The 20,257-nt window shown below is 38.3% G+C and overlaps 1 protein-coding gene across 2 annotated transcripts; it reads left to right on the top strand.

Annotated features, from left to right (window-relative positions):
- Positions 1 to 13,183, top strand: LOC109454331 (uncharacterized). 2 transcript variants are annotated; one of them, XM_019744833.3, is made up of 5 exons: positions 9 to 152; positions 2,780 to 2,823; positions 10,225 to 10,351; positions 10,553 to 10,613; positions 10,998 to 13,183. In XM_019744833.3, the coding sequence occupies exons 2-5, from the start codon at positions 2,803 to 2,805 to the stop codon at positions 12,649 to 12,651; spliced, it is 1,863 nt and encodes a 620-aa protein (XP_019600392.2). In that variant the 5' UTR covers positions 9 to 152; positions 2,780 to 2,802; the 3' UTR covers positions 12,652 to 13,183. The 2 variants fall into 2 exon arrangements, with proteins under 2 accessions (XP_019600393.2, XP_019600392.2); XM_019744834.3 differs by lacking the exon at positions 2,780 to 2,823 and having other exon boundaries at positions 1 to 152.
- Positions 13,184 to 20,257: the final 7,074 nt, after the last annotated feature.

Raw genomic sequence — 20,257 nt, 5'->3', positions numbered from 1 at the left:
AACTCCCTATGGTCCTTCGCAGGATCCCATGTCGCGGGCCCTTAACGGTCCCTGCTGACTTTGTCACAACCTCTGTCGCTCTGTGATCTACACTGGTGGGAATCGTAGCAGGGACTCAGGGAGACCCAGGAAACCCAGGAAACCTAGAAATGGTGAGTGTTCTGCTCTAGGGTGAGGAGACTGGGACGAGAGGCTGGTTGGAACCGGCCATGGCGGAACTCGGGCCTCCCCGCTGTCAAGTCGGAGTCCGCCACCCGATTGCGCCTCCGCCGGGGGTGCCGCTGGGACCTCAGTCCCCTCCGGCTCGCAGCGTGGGGCCTGGACCGGCAGCCGGACCCCGGGCGTCCTGTCCCGTCACTGCGCGCGGCGCTTTGGGCCCCGGAGCCTCTCTGGGCAGCTCTGTCCGAACCCCCGCCTCTTCCCAGATGGTGCGGTGACCACGGGGAGGGTTATTGGGGAACAGTCGTGACTGGGGCTCGGGGGTTCATGCGTGGGAGGAGCTGTAGTCCGTGGGGTCCCCAGTCTCTTCTTTCTCCCCAGACGGGACCCGGTTTCTCCTGAGTTTTCCAAATATTTGAGAAGCAGGGTCTCTAATCCACGAGCCTCTCCTGCCCCACCCCCCACCTGTCTCCACCTGGGGCTGGCAGTAAGTCCCTAAATTTCCAGTTACCTGCCGGCATTCCCTAAGCCGACTTCCCCATTTATAGCATCATTATCAAATGTTTGTTCTCCGTGGTGTATTTCAAAGTCTCAATATTCTCAATATTTTAATTGCTTATCTTTCCCCCCCAGAGTTTTGCAATGCTCTCTTTTAAAGATTTATATTGTCTGTGTATATTTTATGTGAGAGGAAAGCAGACAATACCACCTGAAAGACGTTTTATGAAATCCCCGTTCCTCTCCCCAGGACCTGTCCTGGGCACAGACGTCCTATGGGAAGTCCTTTGGGTGGAGGCTCCTCTTTGGAAAGTTTCCTGGATGTTGTCTTCTGTCAGCACTGCCCCTCCCTGGGTTTGTGACTTGAAAACATTTATTGACGTATTTAAGTCTCATTTTTTCAATAGGGGTAAAATGTATTTAATCAGTGGAGCTTGAGTATAAAATAGTTCCAAACAGGCAGGAAAGAGGTGAATTCAGAATAAAGTATTCCAGTATTACATTCCATTTTCTTTCAATCTTTCTTCCTGAGCACGTGTAGTAAGTTTTGAGGTTTGTTTTATTTGAGGTGTTTTAAAATACAATTCCTGGGTTTAGCCTTGCAGGACAGAATTGTTCAAGTAGATTAATTATTTACAAATTACTTTCTTTCCCTGAAAATATAATCATCTGATATATATTTTTAAACAGATATTTAAGGTTTTCTAGTTGAACTAGTAAAAGACCTTTACAATATTCTTCCTTCCTTTCCACATAAATACTGGATTTAAGTGATTTGGGTGGATTCTTCAAACACTGGGTTTGTATCATTTAAAGTATCAACGATGTGGCAAAACAACTCTAGTGGGAAGCAGAGGCCTGTGGTCAGTAATTCAAGCCAGGGCTCCCTTGAGCCTATAAAGTGCTAACCTAGGAAACGAAACAACAAAAACCTTTCAAAGTGAGAGGCAACAAGCATCTATTGGAGATCACTAAGAATAGCTGTTTGGGAAGGGTTGATTCAGGCAGAAGCCCAAATAATATTCCAAGTAGGAGATAAAAGCAAGAGGTATTTATGAGAAAACGGGAACAATTATATCAGTGGAAGGAAAGCATTTTTACTGATGCAGGTGACATAGCATAGTGATGCTAATTCTAAACAATGTTTTTAATTTTCACTTAGTCATCAGTCCTATAGAGATAGTATCTGTTTTCTTGTCCTTGCAGTTTTTTGGGACAGTGTTGCTTTAGGCCCTGTCCAAATGTTATTTTGCCCTGTTTTAACATTGCAAGGTTTGAGTCATAAGACAGTACTAAGTCATTCTGAGATGGCAGCTCTGGCTCCCTTTTAATGTGGCTCCATTAATATTTTTTTACAAAAGGGAAGTACTTGAGGCCCAGTAGTTCTTCCTGGGGAGCCTCCCCTGCAGGTGTCCTACCTGCTCACACCCACCGTGGAGGGGCCTTTACCCTGAGAAAAGCTGCAGCCCTGGAAAGCTGGGGTGCAGGTGCATGTGTGTGAGGGGTGGTGACGCCCTTTATGAAGTTGTGGTTTCTTAGACCTCGACATTTTTAGACTATTTGTTTGAGTTTTGCATCCACAGTATAGGTAGATTCAGAGTGTAGTTTGTGAACACTGAGAAAGTCTGTGAAGATCAGGTGTTCCATCTCATGGACAAAGGGTTTATGAATTGGGAATTTCATTTGGGTCAAAACTGTAAACAGAATCAGGCTGAGAGTTTCCTCACTGTGATAATGGAAGCCTGGGGGAGGGAGCACTTCCATGCTTACAGGAGGGGGTGTGTGTGGAGCTGTCAGCATTCATTCCTGGGATTGCTCAGGTGTCCCTCCCTCCTTCCCCAGAGACTGACTCACTCCCAGGGTTCTGTCTCAACCGGGGGTGTCTAAGCCCTAAGCTTCGAACGTGGGTTTTTCTTAACTGTGGCTAAGCAGGCTGCTTATCTGTTTTGATTCCAACATTTGTGTTTCTTTTCATTGGATTTCTTTAACCATTGACTGTTGCAGCCCTTTCCTTCTTGTTTCCATTAGCACCTAGGCTTTTAAGATACAACTGGACTGAAGGAAATGATGTGAATAAGGCAAGAGTGATTGTGGAAATAAATAGAATTTTGCTTCCATTCAGGCAAGACAACCTGAAGATGTGAGATGGGTGTTTTTAAGTCTCAGGTGCGTTTTCCATTTTCAGTTAGTTTCCTATGTGCCCTTTCCTAGAGAACTTTGACATGTAAAAGGCTTTACTTTTCCTAAGGTAAATGAACTGTTTTAATGGAAATGAGGGAAAAAACAACTGAATATTTATTTTCAATGATAGGAGGAAACACATTAAAGCTTATGTAAATATTTGAAATTCCTAATCCATTTCACAGCTTAATTGCAAACCTCTAAATGCGTTATAATACCTCATTCATTCCCGAAAATATCCTTATTGTGAAATACAGTAGAGAGAAAACTGTCATAATGTTTTTTGTCCTTTTAGTTAGAAAGGGATTTATAAAAATTTTTATATGTATAAAAATATATAGTTCTTTTTCTTTATTTATTTTTTTTAATTAATTTTTTTTTAGCAAGGTGCAGCTCACAGTGGCCCACACTGGGATCAAATGCGCCACCTTGGTGTTATTCACACCATGCTCTAAACCAACTGAGCTAACAGGTCACCCTATAAATTTGTTATGGTCTCCATTTTTATATCATTTAGTGTTTAATGGATTAAATTGTGGAGTGGTTTCTTATGTAGAAAAGGTAAGTTATTTTTAAAAAGCAAAAGTTAATTAAAAATAAGGATTAACCATAGGAAATGTGGTCTATATTATAAATATCACTTTTTATTTGAACTAAACCTGCATGGGAAGGTTAAAATTTTTTCTAAGGTAAGAGGCTAACTTCAGACTCCCTGCCCGCATACCCTCCCTCCTGTGCTCTTACTCTATCCACTCTCAAATAAGCAGGTTTGATCACCTCTGGATCATACTGTTAGTGTGTCTTTATGTAAAAACAAGCCAGTGCAGATGCCTGTTTTTCTTACCCGTGTTTGTTCTTATCATGAGTAGTCGGGGGTCCACACTTTTGATGTTTGTTTACTGACTCCTTAAGCCTTGCACCTCCCTTTCCCCCTCCTGCTTCTTACCTGTCAGGCTGATGAGAAGCCTGGAGGCTCCTGCACTGGGAGCTGCTGGGAGTTGGGGAGCCCTCCTGTGAGCTGTGCTGCCCTGCGCTGTATCGTGGACCCACCCAGCCTGGGGTCTGTATACAGAGGACTCTGAGTGGGTAATTTTTTGTCCTTTGTGAGCAGGACTATGGGAATGGGGCCCTCCTTACAGTGGTTTTGGGTTGATGTCTTAGGTGGAACCCTACTGTGAGTTTAGAGTGAAGGTGTGACGGAGGCTGGGTTCACCAGACTTAAGTGAGGGATTTCAGGGGGCTATGAGGATTATCATAACCTGTGAATGAGGTGAGCCTATCGCATGGTCACTCCTTCAGGAGTAGTTATTTCAAACAGACAGAGAAGAGACGGGTACAGATGGTAGGGAGGGAAATTCCAGAGGGCCCAGCAGGACCCCTAAGTAACCCTGATGCTGCTGCTGCTGCCGCCCCTGCACCTGTTGCAACAAAGACCCCGACCCCCTGGGTTACAGCGGCCAGCACCATAGTTTCAGTTTGGCGCAGCAAAGGGATTAGTTCAAACCCTACTTAAGCCCAGGGTACTTGGACTCCGTACAGCAACCGGTTGTCGTGGAGGAGGCCTCTAACCCTGTTGGCCTCGATGGGAGCCTCCTGGAGGAGGACCTTGAGTTGTCCATAGGCTTCTGATTAAGGGCCTGTCCTGGGCCCCACACTGTGTGCCATCAGGGCTGCAGTTACCACCAAGTACTGGGCCCTCTTGAAGATAGAGGCTCCATAAGCACTGAGCATGGGACCCTCTACCGAGGTTCCGGTTATGCCTTTGGCCTGGAAACAGCTCCCACCTGCTCAGCTTGGCTGCTGACACCTGCTTGTGATACGATGGAGCCATCCTTTTCCCTCAGGCTTATGCCCTGCAGAAGGGATGACCTCCTAACTCCCATGCCTTGAAAGAAGCCGTGGTGCTGGAGGAGGTCACCCGTCTGCCACACTCCTTGGTTCCCTGGGCTGTTCCCTGGGATTCACTGAATGCACAGCGTGGGCAGCGCAGGCTTTCAGGAGGACAGAGCACATTCGTACATGATGGAGCTCCGTGGAGAGTTGCTGCTCTTCATCCCTGAATTGGGACGTTTCTGATGAAGGACCAAGCCCAAGGGCCACAGCTCACCCAGCATCAGGCAGTCATCGTGCTGCTGGCCCACAGTTGTCCCCGCCTGCATATGTTCACAGGCTCTTGGACTGTTGTCTAAGAGTTGCCGCTTTGTGGTAAAAGAACTCTGGGAATCTCTTGACTCAGATCCCCAGAATATAAATGTAGGTGACACTTGTCTGTCCATTACTAAGTCTACATATCAGGACTCACCAGGACACGCCTCATCCACTTGGAGTTCCAGACACTGGCAGTGACAGTTGTCACACAGTAGCCTAACCGTCTGTCCCTTCGTGCCTGTCCCTAAAGAAAGAAGAGTCTGTGAGACTGTTCCTTTCAGGGACTTTGTTTCACCTTTGTGCTTACACCTCATGTCTCTCTGTTTGGCCCCCAAAAGACAGTTGGTCAGCCAATGACGGGTAAGACTCCCCACTGAGGGAGCAACCCAAGCCAGGCACAGCCACATGGGGACCACCAGGAGAACTCACGGGGTCTATAGAGGTGGGCACAGCCCCCCACTTTCCCCTGGCAAAGGAGAGCTTCTGCCTATGTGGCTGTATTCCTTTCCACAACCTGCTTGGGAAATGATTCAATGATGTGATAACATCAGTTCTCCTTCTATTCTTATCAATAAGTTTCAGCATAAAGGTTTTGTCCCTGTGGAGGCACATACCATAATTGTTAAGACATCATGGGACTTCCAATTCCGGCTGCTTGCAGGCAAGGATGATTGGTTTGGATCAGTTTTCTGGTACGATGTATGAGACTCACAGACCGTGGAGAAAGCAATGCTGCTTCCTTGTGTGTACATCAATAAAAGCCACAAGGCAGCCCAATTCGGGGCTCTCAGTCTTTTGAGGCTATGAGACCCTTGGCCCCTTCTTTCATAACTTTCTTGATTTCTGTTTCTTTCCTAACCCTTCGCCGCCCCTTCTTGTTCACTCACTGCCTGTGTTGCGCTGGACACGACAGTGACCATGGCACTTCTCAGAATATAGATGGCACGCTCTCCAACACGGCGTTCCATGGACATTTCACCTCCTTCCTGCTCTCAGGTTCCGAGAGCACCAGGCTGGCTTATTGACGCAAGGTCAGATCGGGTGAATGACACATGGCCTGTTTCACCCATCAGTCAGTCATCGGGGTCAATTGTGTGAGTCTGCCTTCATCTTTTTTGGTTTTTGGTAGACTTCAGTTTTTTAAAAGCTGTTTTAGGTTTACAGAAAAAACTGGGTTTCAGAGAGTACAGAGTTCCCACATAACCCCTGTGTATCCACACAGTTTGCACTATTTTTTACATCTTGTATGACTGTGGTACATTTATTACAATTGCTGAGCCAATATTGCTCCATTAAAGTGCACAGTTTACATTAGCATTGGCTTTGTGTCAGAGGATCTGTGGGTTTGGGCAAATGTATGATAATGTGTATCCATCATTTTTTATAAGTCGTACTGTGGTTTTACTTCCCAGAAATCTGTGCTCCACCTACTCGTTCATTCCTCCCTCCAACCCCTAAATCCTTCAAACGCAAAGATCTTTTTATTGGCTCATGGTTCTGTCTGTTGCCTGTTGTTATTACTTGGAACTTGCGTAGCCTTGTCAGATTGGCTTCTTTCTGTTAGCAATGTACTTATGTGTTCCTCCATGTGTTTTCATGACTTAATCCCTCATGTCTTTTTATCACTGCACAGTATTTTGCCCCATGGATTTACCTATTGTTGTTTGGATTTACCACTGTTTGTCTGTTTGCCTCTTGAAAGACATCTTGCTTAACTCTAATTCTTGCCAATTATGAATAAACCTCCTAAAAACATTCATGTACAGGTTTTTGTGTGAACATAAGGTTTCAGTTCATTTTGGTCTATACCAACTAGTGTGATTGCTGGATCCTACTATATGTAGTAAGAGTATATTTTGTATTGAAATAAAGTTCTGGTCTCCAGTGTGGGCGTGCCTGATTCCATTCCCACAGCAATGATTGAGGATTTCCTGCAGCTTCACATCTGCACCAGTATTTAGTGTTTGAGTGTTTTGAGTTTTAACCATTTAATACGTGTGTAGTGATACCTCATTGTTTTTCATTTGTACCTAGATTTCCTCATATGTTATTTTGTAGGAGTTTATTACTTTTTCATTTTATATTTAGGTGTAAGGCCTGTGTCTACATTCGTTTTGTGTGTGTGTGTGCATATGTGTTTGTATGTGGATATTTATTATTTCCAGGACTATTTGTTTAAAAGCCTTTCTTTTTCCATTGATTGCCTCTCCTCCTTTGTCAAAGATCAGTTGAGTATATTTGTGGTGATCTGTGAGAAAGCAGTAGACTTGTGTATCCTTAATCCTTGCTATACTTTCTTATTGATTCCAGTAGTTATCTCTCTTGTTGTGGGATCTTTCTGGTGTTTCACAGGCACTCATGTCATGAGCAACAAATGTGATGTATTTAGCCACAGGTTTTGAGGATGTTCTTTCTCAAGAAGTGGTAATTCCCCTCTATTGCTAGTTTATCATAAGTGGGTTTTCCATTTTATCAAATCCTGTTATTCCCCCCTTTTTTCCTTTTTGATAGTAATACTTTCAGGATACCTTTTCTTAGTTACCTTGTCTGGATGTTTACCAGCTTTATGAATCTTGTCAAAGAAACAAAATTTAAAAAAAAAATGTTTTCTCCATTGATTTTCCACAATAATATTGTTTTCTTTTTTAATTTTTATTATATTTTGTTCTGCTTACTTTTAGTTTAATTTGTTTTTTTTAATCATTTTTTAAGGTGGTTGCTTGCATTAGTGATTATAGATATTTTTAGTGTATTTGTTCAATGCCATAAATTTCCCTCTAGGCACTGCTTTAGCTGCATTCTACAAACTTTGATACATTGTGTCTTCATTTTATTTAATTCAAAATAATTTTTCATTTCTCTTGAGACGTCTTTGATCCCATGTGTTTCTGAATCTCCATTTATTTCAGGGTTTTCTAACTACCTTCCTGTTACTGATTTCTTTATTAAGTTCTGTGTAGTCTAACAGCATATTTTGTATGATTTTTATTCTTTCCAATTTTTCAGGTATGTTTTATGTCCCAGAATGAGTTCTATCTTGGTGAATGTTCCATGCAAGCTTGAGAAGTATGTGTATTCTGTTGTTGCGTGAAGTATTCCACAGATTATAATTAAGTCCAGTTGTTTCATAATGTTGTTCAGTTCTACAGGAATTTATATTTCATGATAAGGGGGTGTTGAACTCTCCAGCCACAATCGTGGGTTTATCTATTTCTTCTTGCATTCTATCAGTCCTTAACTTATATATTTTGCCCCTGTGTTGCTATGCACATACACCTAAGAGATTGGTAGGCCTTCTTGGAGAGTGGACCCCTTTATCATTCTGCCTTACCCCTTCTTATCTCTGAGTTTTCCTTGGTTTAAAATCTTCATAAGTCATGCACCTATGCCAGCTTTCCTTTGATTACTGTTGACATGGTACATTTTCTTCCATCCCTTTACCTTTCATTCTATTAGAGTGTTGTTTTAATTTTAAAATGTTCAATATTTCACACTGCTTTGTTCTTGCCTGTGTGGTTTTTTCTGAAAAGAAGTTTGATTTAACTCAGATCTTTGTTTCTCTATACCTAATGTCCTCTCTGGCTTCTTTCAATAAGTTCTCTTTGTCTTTGATTTTTGTCTAATTTGAATATGATATACTTGGGTATACAATTTTTGGTATTTTTCATGTTTTGTGTTTTAGAGCTTTCCAGATCTACAGTATGCCATCTATTATTAATTTTAGGAAATTTTAATGATCATTCCTCCATTTATCGCTCCTATTTCTGTCCTTTTTTCCTCCAGGTATTCCCATTATGTGTATTTCAAACCTCATGTTAAAGAGGGTTGCCTTAGGGTTCATGGATATTGTGTTCTCTTTTGTTCTTCATCTTCTTTGCATTAGACTCTGGTGAAAGAGATTTTTTTGAGTGCAGGCTTTGTGAAGAACAGAGTATTTAGGGCATATTTCAGAGTACTGTCTTATTTTTCCTTTTTTCCTATTTTGAAGGTGCCAGCTTTCCATGTGATCTAAAGACTCCGATGGATCTAAGAAAAATTGTTCAAGTTTTTTTCAGTTTTATTTTTGTTTGTTTCATTGGTTTTTGGAGGTGGAGTTGTAGTTTTTGTGTGTGTGTTTTAAATTATTATCATTATCACACATTATCATGAGTGTGTGAAAATGAGGATGATAGCTCCTAAGTTTTCTAAGTGCCACACCAGAAGTTCACAACGTAGCCTCTAGGGTGACTGGTTAGTAAACACTTCCTCCAGACATGAGAGAATGAAAATTCTGTGTTCTTTTGGAGGAAAGCACTGTTGAATCCTTTATGTATTCTGTAATCGGGGATAAACTCACCATTAACCCATGTGGACTTCAGTGAACTTGCAAGCTGCAGCTCTTAACCTGTTCCTCAAGAGCAGTGAGGCCCAAGGTACCCTGTTATGGTTTGACCAGAAAGAGCTCTTCTGGCATATTCTCTCACTATGTGTTCTAACATTTGGCTAGAAGTACAGGGATTTTGATGACTAACTTGCCATGCCTTGTTCCTCGTGTCTGAGCTCTATGTTCCAAATAACTTCCTAGCCCCATTAAATTGGACAGAGAAAGAAAAAGGAAGAACTCAGTCTGTGATCAATATTACACAAGTTAAAAACAGTGCTTTTCCACAAGCATATTTCAATTCAACAAGCTGTACCCGATAACTGACTGATAGAGGCCTGGAGGATTTTGGGACGACATGGTCAACTGGCTCTGTTGAAAGTTTAATTTCTGCAGGCCTCTTGGACTCTTGTTTGGTGATGTGAATAGAAGGAAAAGCTTCCAGTTTTCCACTATATTTTATTCATTAAAACTTTATGCAGATTTACCCTCTGCCTCCTGGAGTGCTATAAATGGTGAGTAATGAGGGAGAAGAAAAAGGAATTGTTTTTCTCAAGGAATTGATGGGCCTTAAAATGAAAATATATGTTTCATCCCTATAGCATTTTGGTTATTTCCCTACATGCTCAGGACCCTGACACTGGAGATTAATAAGATATAAAGTAATCACAGTAAAAATTTGTAATTTCCATGTGTTAATGATAGTATTAAGTTTATGAAAAAGTAAGTGTGGACGGAGAGTAAGTTTTTGATGTTCAAGTCATAGATGAGATGCTTGGAGATGAGAGAATCATACGTGACCGTCCTATAAGTGGAGTCTAGATGCCCAGTGCTGTCAGTCTCTCACATCCTACTCTACATATATTGGGATGTTCTAGGACTCAGTGGCCTTTGAGGATGTGGCTGTGACCTTCACCCTGGAGGAGTGGGCTCTGCTGGATGCTTCACAGAAGAAACTCTACAGAGATGTGATGAGGGAAACCTTCAGGAACCTGGCCTCAGTAGGTAAGGATGACAACATCCTTCAATTGTCAATTAGAGAACTAGTGTTTCTTGTTCATCAACATTGTTCCAAGATGTGAGATGTGGAAAGGGAGGATGCAGGTAAATAATCTAGGAGTGGTCACAGCTAATCATGGATCCAGAAGCTAATAATTTTTCTATAATCTGATACTTTGGGATCATTTTTCTGGTTCTACATTTTAGGGAAAAAATGGGAAGATCCTGACATTGAAGATCAGTACATACACCAGGGGAGAAAACTAAGGTGAGTCACACAACAGAAAGCAGTATCTCTTAGAGTGAGAACTCTAATTTGTTACGAAATTTTTAAAAGAAGCTAAAAAGAACTCTTAAATGTTGCTTTAAATGTCTTTCTTAGAAAATTTTTACAAAAATACTTTCTTAAATGTAACATACATGTTTAGTGTTTGCAAAGTTACTCACTTATAAACAGTATTAATAAACCCTATTTATTAATATTACAGTGTGATAAAAGCAAGGGTGAAGTCATCTTGAAGAGCATTCAGCATATTTAATTTCAGACAAATTAGATAAGACAAAATATCTATACTTTTCCTAAAAATCATAAAAAATGTGAATATAAAATCATTAATGAAGAAATCATTAATGTGCTTCTCATTTTTTACAGAAATCATATGGTGGAGAGACTCTGTGAAAGTAAAGAGAATAGTCAGTGTGGAGAAAACTTCAACCTTATTTCAAATTTCCATCTGAAGAAGAAAATTGAAGTAAAACCCTATGTGCGAAGTTCATGTGGAAAAGTCTTTGTGTATCATTCATCCCTTGGTAGACTCACCAAATGTCACACCAGACACAAGTCTTCTGAGTATCTGAAATATGGAGAGAAGCCGTATAAATGTAACATATGTGAGAGAGCCTTTAGTTATCTCCAGTATTTTCGACAACATGAAAGGACTCACAATGGAGAGAAAACCTATAAATGTAAGGAATGTGAGAAAGTCTTCATGTGCCTCAAAACCCTTCGAAAACACATGATAACACACACTACAGATTCTCCTTATAAATGTAAGGAGTGTGAGAAAGTCTTCAGTTGCTCAAGTTCACTCCGATTACATGAAAGAACACACACTGGAGAGAAACCCTATGAGTGTAAACAGTGTGGTAAAGCCTTTGGTATTCCTAGTTCTCTTCGAATGCATGAAATAACTCACAGTGGAGAGAAACCCTATGAATGTAAGGAATGTAGAAAAGCCTTCAGATATTACCAAAGTTTTCAAACACATGAAAGAAACCACACTGGAGAGAAACCCTATGAATGTAAAAAATGTGTCAAAGCATTTAGTTGTCTCAGTTATCTTCGAAAACATGAAAGAACTCACATTGTAGAAAAACCTTATGAATGTAAAATATGTAGTAAAGCATTCAGGTATCCCAGTTATCTTCAAATTCATGAAAGAACTCACACTGCAGAGAAACCCTATGAATGTAAAATATGTAGTAAAGCATTTAGTTGTCTCAGTTATCTTCGAAAACATAAAAAAACTCATACTGGAGAGAAACCTTATGGATGTAAGGAATGTGGGAAAGCCTTCAGATGTTATCAAAGTCTTCAAACACATGAAAGAAGTCACACTGGAGAGAAACCCTATGAATGCCAAATATGTAGTAAAGCATTCAGGTGTCTCAGTGATCTTCGAAGACATGAAAGAACTCACACTGCAGAGAAACCCTATGAATGTAAAATATGTCATAAGGCATTTAGGTGCCCCAGTTATCTTCAAATACATGAAAGAAATCACACAGGAGAGAAACCCTATGAATGCAAAATATGTAGTAAAGCCTTCAGGTATCCCAGTTATCTTCAAATACATGAAAGAACTCACACTACAGAGAAACCCTATGAATGTAAAATATGTAACAAAGCATTTAGATGTCTGAGTTATCTTCGAACGCATGAAAGAACTCATAATGGAGAGAAACCCTATGTGTGTAAAATATGTAGTAAAGCATTTAGGTATCTCAGTTATCTTCAAATACATGAAAGAACTCATACTGGAGAGAAGCCCTATGAATGTAAGGAATGTGGGAAAGCCTTTAGTTATCACACAAACTTTCGAAGACACCTGACAATGCACACTGGAGAGAAACCGTATAAAAGTACAGAATGTGGGAAAGTCTTCAGTTATCCCAGTTCCTTTCTAATGCATGAAAGGACTCACTGGATAAAACCTATTGAATGTAAACAGCATGGGAAAGACTTGCATTGGCCCACAACCTTACATGTGAAACTTCCCATGGAAAAAAATAAAAATGCTACATGAAAGTGTGATAGAAATTAATCCATGTATAATGGGCCAGAAAACTTTCAATATGAAACAGTTCTTATTAAAGTTGCAGATATATTGTGTTTGTTAAACCTTTCTCTTAAAGTGCATTATTGGACCTTGTATTTCTACTAATTGCTTTCAGAAATGAATATTCAGTTGCGATAATTATGAGAGTAGTCTTTCAACAATAGTACATAAGATAATTATTGTTTTTTTCCTTGAAATGTTTAATAAGATTTCTCTCCACTTTGAAATATATTTCTTACATGCAGTGAGGTTAAATTTTTTTAAATGGTTTTTGTTGTTGTTCTGTGTTAAGGGGCCATTTAAAAAGAACAGTATTGTAGTTGGATTTCCCTAGTGTCTTTATGGCAATCCTTTATATCCCTAAATTAGTATATATATTCTACCTTTTCCTCTGGTAAAGCTCCTTTTTGGAGGTGATGGATACAAGTGTTTTCCCATTTTTGATACTTATAAATAATTTGAATAAATTTTATGTATGGCAATTTTATGAAAGAATATAGTTTCATGCGAATATTATTTTTATATTTGTACCTTTGTTTTGTGTTCTTCCTTCTGACCTGTATTTGGTGAATTGACTTTGATTTAAGAAGAGTGACCTGTAATAGGGCAAGAAAATCTACAGTTGGAAATACCCTTCACCCCCACACTCCCCACACCCCCCGTAGGTAATGTTAGGAACTTGATTTTCCAGAATCCATCCCATTATGGTTCCAGGTTAGAATTCCTCAATAGAGTCACTTGCTTTATATTTGGAAGGCAAAAACGAAGAAAGCATTAGTCATATTTTGAAAACACTATTTGGACAGACAGATACATAGGATCTTGAAGGACACCATCTTCAAGTCCATTTTTTTACTTCTTTGATTTTCTAATTAATACTATCCTCACAACTTCCACCAACTGTGTGATATCCATTTCTGAGAGGTGTAGCTTTCCACTGGTGTCTTCACAAGATCCGCAGTACAGATCCACCAGAGTTTGGAGTTTTCTGTCTCTTGTGTCCTCAGGAAACTGATTTAGACTTTCTTGCTTATGTCTGATTTTCCTCTTCTCTAGATTATATCTGTATAAGGTCTAATTTGTATACGAAACACCTTAAACTGTCAAGTGCTGGTGACTATGTTTTCCTGATTCACCATGACATGGTGCCATCAAAAAGAAGGAAACATGGGAAAACCTGGAGTTTGTTTCTCTGCCGCATGTGCAGTGGCTGCTGTGACCCGGTACTTCCATGTCAGAATAAGCCCCTTCCTCCTGTCAGGAAGCCTGTGGGTGATTCCTGTCAGTTGTAGCTGAATATAATCCCTGGGTATGTTTTCAATTATGTTTGATTGTATGTGATTAAAAGTATGTGCATTTTTTGTCAAATGAACATTTTTGCAGGTTTTTCATAGAAATATTTTATTGTTTCCTAAGCCATGTGCTAACAAATATTATGTTTTTCATTTCCTGAGAGGATATGTTAAAATATCCCATTATAATTACAGATTTTCAAATAAACTTTGTTATTCTCTTTATATAATCATCATATATAATATTTTGAGTCAATACATGTGTGTTTAATTACACACAAGTGTAATTTTTCCTAAGACTCATTTTGTTTTGTTCTTTATAGTTACAGTTTTTGTCACGACACTAATTTTCATTCACTCTTAATCCCAAAAACTTAAATCATAGTTTTCTTCACAGCCCTCTTGCCAGTGACCTGCAGAATCACGCCTGTAGTCAGGGAGGGGTGTAATGAATTCTAATAAGAATGACCACAAAGTACACATGACTGTTGGTTGTAACATAAAAGCGTGCTCAGGATTGTGATAGGATTTGGCTTGTGTTAGATGATTTGATGGCTATGCAAGGCAGCAGGACATTTTTGTATATTGAATCCTATGAGGAGGGAAACTTATTATGTTATTGGTAGTCATAAACATTGTTTCCTAGAAGGCAAAACTATTGTAGTAAAGCTAAACTTAATTTGTAAGAAGCCCCAGTCAGTCATATTAGTAAGAAAAGGGCAATAATGATCATTTTTATGATTCGGAATGATCACTTTTATCATTTTTAAAAACATGGTTGCAAAATATATTTTTGTTTTGGTCCATCATAGACACCAAGTACCTTTGAAGAAGGAGGTATGTGATATCTTCCTCTTCAATAGGATAAGACTTGGCTTTACAAAGATTGCAGGCCAGCTCCCAGTCCTCCAAAAGGGCTTATTATGCCTTTAGTACTTATTATCTGAACACTGATGTATTTCCTATGGTGTATTAGACACCATTTACCGTAAGTACCTCCATTAAAATATATAAATTCACTTCTTAGTATACTACATAATATTTTAAGATTTTATTGGGGAAGGGGAACAGAACTTTATTACTTCCAGGACCTTTTCCAAGTCAAGTTGTTGTCCTTTCGATCTTAGTTGTGGAGGATGCAGCTCAGCTCCAGGTCCATTTGCCATTATTAGTTGCAGAGGGCACAGCCCACCATCCCTTGCAGGAGTCCAAATGGCAACCTTGTGGTTGAGGAGACGCACTCCAACCAACTGAGCCATCTGGGAGCTCAGCCTCAGCTCAGCTGAAGGTGCTGTGTTCAATCTTAGTTGCAGGGGGCGCAGCCCACCATCTCATGTGGGAATTGAACTGGCAACCTTGTTGTTGAGAGCTTGTGCTCTAACCAGCTGAGCCGTCAGGCCACCCCTCTGCCCATTTTTTAATTGGATATTTTGTTTATTTGTTATTACGTTGTATGAGGTTTTAAAATATATTTTATATACTAAGCCTTATTTAGTAAATGATTTGCAAATATTTTCTCCCACTTAGTAGGTTGACTTTTATTTTGTTGATGATTTCCTATGCTCTGCAGAAGATTTTGGGTTAATGAAGTTTTACTTCTTTGTTTACTGATTTATTTTTACTTTTGTTGCGTTTGCTTTGGGTGTCACCAAGATCTATGTTAAGTAGGTTAAGGCCTCTGATTTCCGCTAGCAGTTTTGTGGTTTTAGGTCTTACATTCAAATCCATTTTGAGTTATTTTTTTGTGTGTGGTGTAAGATAGTGGTCCACTTTCATTCTTTTGCATGTGTCTGTCCAGTTTTCCCAACACCATTTATTTAAAAGAATACCTTTTGACCATCATGTATTCTCATCTCCTTTGTCTTAAATCAGTTGACCATATATGTGTAGTCTATTTCTGTTCTCTATTTTGTTCCATTGATTTATGTGTCTGCTTTTATCCCAATGCCATACCATTTTAATTACTATAGTTTTGTAACATAGTTTCAAGAGGCTTGATACACACCACTTTGTTCTTTTTTTCTCAAGGGTACTTTGGCTTTTGGGGGTCTTTTGTGGTTCCATACAAATTTCAGATTGTTTGTTCTACTGTGAAGAATGCTTTGTAATTTTAATACAAATTGCATTGAATTGTGGACATTTTAGCAATAGTAAGTCTTCCAATTCATAATCAGGGAATATTGTTTCATTTAGTTGTGTCTTCTTCAGTTTCTTTCATTAACATATTGTAGTTTTCAGTGTACAGGCCATTCTCTTCCTTGGTTAAATATATTCCTCAGTATTTTATTCTACTTGATGAGATTGTACATGGGATTGTTTTGTTAATTTTTTCTGATAGTTTTTATTAGTGTATAGAAATCCAACAGATTTTGTAGCCTGCAACTTTACTGAATTTGTTTATTAGTTGTAACAGTGCTTTGATGGATATATATATATACACACACACACACACACACACACACACACACACACATAATGTCATCTACAAATAGTGACACTTTTACTTCTTTCTTTCCAATTTGGATGCCGGTTTTTGTTGTTTGTTGCTGTAGCTGGGACTTCCAATATTATGTTGAATAAAAGTGGTAAAAGTGGGCGTATTTGTCTTGTTCCTGATCTTAGAAGAAAGGTTTTGGCTTTTCACCATTGAGTATGGTATTAGTTGTGTGTTTGTTATATATGGGCTTCATTATGTTGAGGTATGTTCCCTCTATCCCCACTTTATTGACAGTTTTTATCACAAATGGATGTTGAATTTGGTCAAATGCTTTTTTTGCAAGTGTTGAGATGATCATACGATTTTATCCTTCGTTTTGTTTATGTGGTGCATCATGTTAATTGATTTCCTCATACTGACCCAAGTTTGCATCCTGGGAACAAATCCCACTTGATCATGGTGAATGGTCTTTTTTAATGTGTTGCTGAATTCAGTTTCCTAATATTTTGTTGAGATTTTTGCATCTATGTTCATCTGGGATATTAGCCTATAAATTTTTTTTTTCTTGTGAAGTCTTTGTCTTCTTTTGTTATCAAGGTAATGCTGGCCTGATAACTTGAGTTTGGAAGAGTTCCCTCCTCTTTTATTTTTTGGACTAAGTTGAGAAGGATTAGTATTAATTCTCTGAGAGTTTGGTAGAATTCACTAGTGAAGTCATCTGGTCCTGGACTTTTGTTTCTTGGGAGGTTATTGATTACTGATTCAATCCCCTTACTTGTAATTGGTCTGTTCAGACAGATTTCCAATTTTTTCATGATTCAGTCTTGGTAGGTTGTATCTTGGTAGGAATTTATCCACTTCTTGTAGGTTGTCCAATTATAATTGTTTACAGTATTGTCTTATGATCCTTTGTATTTCAGTATTGTCAGTTGAAATATCTCCTCTTTCATTTCTGATTTTATTTGAGTCCTCTCTCTTTTTTCTGCGAATCCAGTTAATAATTCTTTCCAAAGAATTTTTATTGATCTTTTCTATTGTCTTTTTAGTCTCTATTTCATTAATTTATCCTCTAATCTTAGTTATTTGCTTCCATCTGCTAACTTTGTGTTTCATTAGTTCTTCTTTTTCTAATTCCTTGAGGTGTAGAGTTATGTGTAAGCCTACCTTACAAATATCTGAGTATTGTTAGGTATAAGTATAGTAAACATTTCATATGTACTTTCTCTAAAGGAAGAAAAATACTAATTTCATAAAATGTTTTAAATGGGCAACTTGAAACATTTCATTTGATTTCTTTTAGCCCAGACAATCACAGTTTATACATAATGTGCTTTAGAATCTATTGTATTAAGTTTAATTCATCGATTACAGAAGTCTTGAATTCAAAGGAAACTTACCTAGTTAGTTACCAACTCTCTTATGCATATATATACATATATATGTATATATACATATATATACATATATACGTATATATACATATATACATGTATATACACGCACACACATATACATATACAAGATAGTTAAAAAATAAGCAAACTAAATTCTAGAGATAAATATAAATACTAGAACACCCATGGAATAGCCCCTCAGCAATGAGATATCACATACATGATTTAAATTAGAAATTGTCTAGATTAAGGTTTTTAGAGACAATTTAATGATGATATATGTCAACTTCACTGTTGTCCATCTATGCCTGGATTTTGGAGTTCTGATATTTCACCAAGGGAACCAACCTATCCCTGCAACTAAATTATTTAAAGGCAAAAAAAAATTATTCTTCACAACTGATGAAAAATAAATTCAGGGTTGCCACATGATCCAGCAATACTACTTCTGGGTATACAGCCCAAAGACTTTAATGCAGAAACTGAAACATATTTTTACACATGTTCACCGGAGCATTATTCATGAGAGCCAAAAGGTGAAAGCAACCCATGTGACCATCAGTGAATGAAAGAACCAACAAAATTTAGTATATACATACAATGGAATATTACTCAGATTTAGTAACAGGGAAACTGATATATGCAGCAACATAGATGAAACCTGAGGACATTATGCTAAGTGAAATAAGCCATTCAAAAATCACAACTACTGAACTATATACTTAACATGTAAATGTTATAGTATGTGTATGCTATCACAATTAAGAGTAACAATGTTAAAACAAGAGAGTGAAAATGCAACCCAGAGAATGAAAGAAAATTTTACAAATCATACGAGGATATCTGATAAAGAATTTCTATCAAAAATATATAAAGAAGACTTTCAACTCAATAATAAAAAAGTCAAATAAACCAATTTTAAAATGTCAAGGATGTGAATAAACTTTTTTCCCCCAAGGGAGATGTACAAATGGGGAAGAGCACGCAAAAAGATGCTAGAAACCACTAGTCATCAAGGAAATCAAATCAAAACCCCAGTGAGATACCATGTCACAACCACCAGGACAGCTTGAATAATAAACTGAGACAATAACTAGTTTTGTGGAGGATATGGAGAAATCATCCACAGCTGGTGGGAATATAAATGGTGTTTCAGTCACTTAGGAAAACAGTCTGGCAGTTCCTCAAAAATTAAACCCAGAATTACCATAGGACGTAGGAATTCATTCTTAGGTATATACCCCGAAAAATGAAAATATATGTCCAAACAAAATCTTGTACATGAAAGTTTATTGTGGCGTCATTTAGAAAGCCAAAAAGTAGAAACAAATAAAATGTCTAACTACAGATGAATAAACACGATATATTTTATCCATACAATTCAATATCATTTGGTTGTAAAAACAAAGTAGCCATACATGCTACTACATGGATGTTCCTTGAAAAAATTGTGCTAAGTGCCTGAACTCAGTCACAAAGACAACCTATTATATGATTCCATTCATATATAAATCCAGAATAAGAAAATCTATAGACACAGCAAGATTAGAGTTTGCCTAAAACTGTGGTTTGGAGGTGGAAGATGGAAAGATGGAGAAGTGATAGCTAAAAGGTACAGGGGTTTCTTTGGAGACAACGAAAATTTCGAAAATTATGGTGATGACTGTACATATGTGTGAATATACTGAAAACCAATGAATTGTACCCATTAAAGGGATTCATTGTATGGTGTGTGTATTGTATCTTTTTTTTTTAGATAGATTTTTTTTTTATTATTAGTTTCAGGTGCACAGGACAAAGCAATACTTAGACGTGTATCATTTATATCCCTCACACTGTGTGAACCCCCCTCCCCACATCCACTATCCCTCTGACATCGCACTGTATTGTATCTTAATAAAGCTATTCAAATGAAAAAAAAATGCACTAGGAGTTTTGAACCAATGTGGTAGTATATTGAGTTTTCAGTTACATTCAACATTTTCAAAATCTTCCTTCTTTTCCCTTATTGTGGTGAAAATAGGAATTCAGTTGCTATAGGGGTATCATAGCCATTTACATTTCAAAATCTCTAAGGGAACAGTCAAAAACTAAAATGAATTTCCTTCTACTGTGTTTCCCGGAAAATAAGACCTAGCCAATCAGCTCTAATGCATCTTTTGGAGCAAACATTATTATAAGACCCGATATTATATATATATATTATAAATGTTATATATTACATATTATATTATGTTATAATATAGCAAAATAAGACCAGATCTTATATTAATTTTTGCTCCAAAAGACGTATTATTGCTGATTGTCCAGTTAGGTCTTATTTTCGGAGAAACACGGTAGTGTAAAATGTCCACCCCTGAGTTTTATTCAACACATCTCACAGCTTACTGATGGTCAAAGAGTCCCTGCACCCAGGTGGCGTTGTCGGGTTCAAATTTCCCTGCAGAACC

The sequence above is a fragment of the Rhinolophus sinicus genome, chromosome 15 (genome assembly GCF_057876585.1).
Source record: "Rhinolophus sinicus isolate RSI-liver-muscle chromosome 15, RSI-T2T, whole genome shotgun sequence".
Classification (NCBI taxonomy): Eukaryota; Metazoa; Chordata; class Mammalia; order Chiroptera; family Rhinolophidae; genus Rhinolophus; species Rhinolophus sinicus.
The sequence above is the reverse complement of the archived record's forward strand: the minus strand, read 5'-3'. Positions and strand labels throughout refer to the sequence as shown.

Excerpts from the sequence above, each read along its gene's own strand:
- LOC109454331 (XM_019744833.3), top strand. The coding sequence starts at position 2,803 with ATGGGTGTTTTTAAGTCTCAG. Across the intron at positions 2,824-10,224 it reads TGGGTGTTTTTAAGTCTCAG|GACTCAGTGGCCTTTGAGGA; the intron begins GTGCGTTTTCCA and ends GGGATGTTCTAG. Across the intron at positions 10,614-10,997 it reads CACCAGGGGAGAAAACTAAG|AAATCATATGGTGGAGAGAC; the intron begins GTGAGTCACACA and ends CATTTTTTACAG.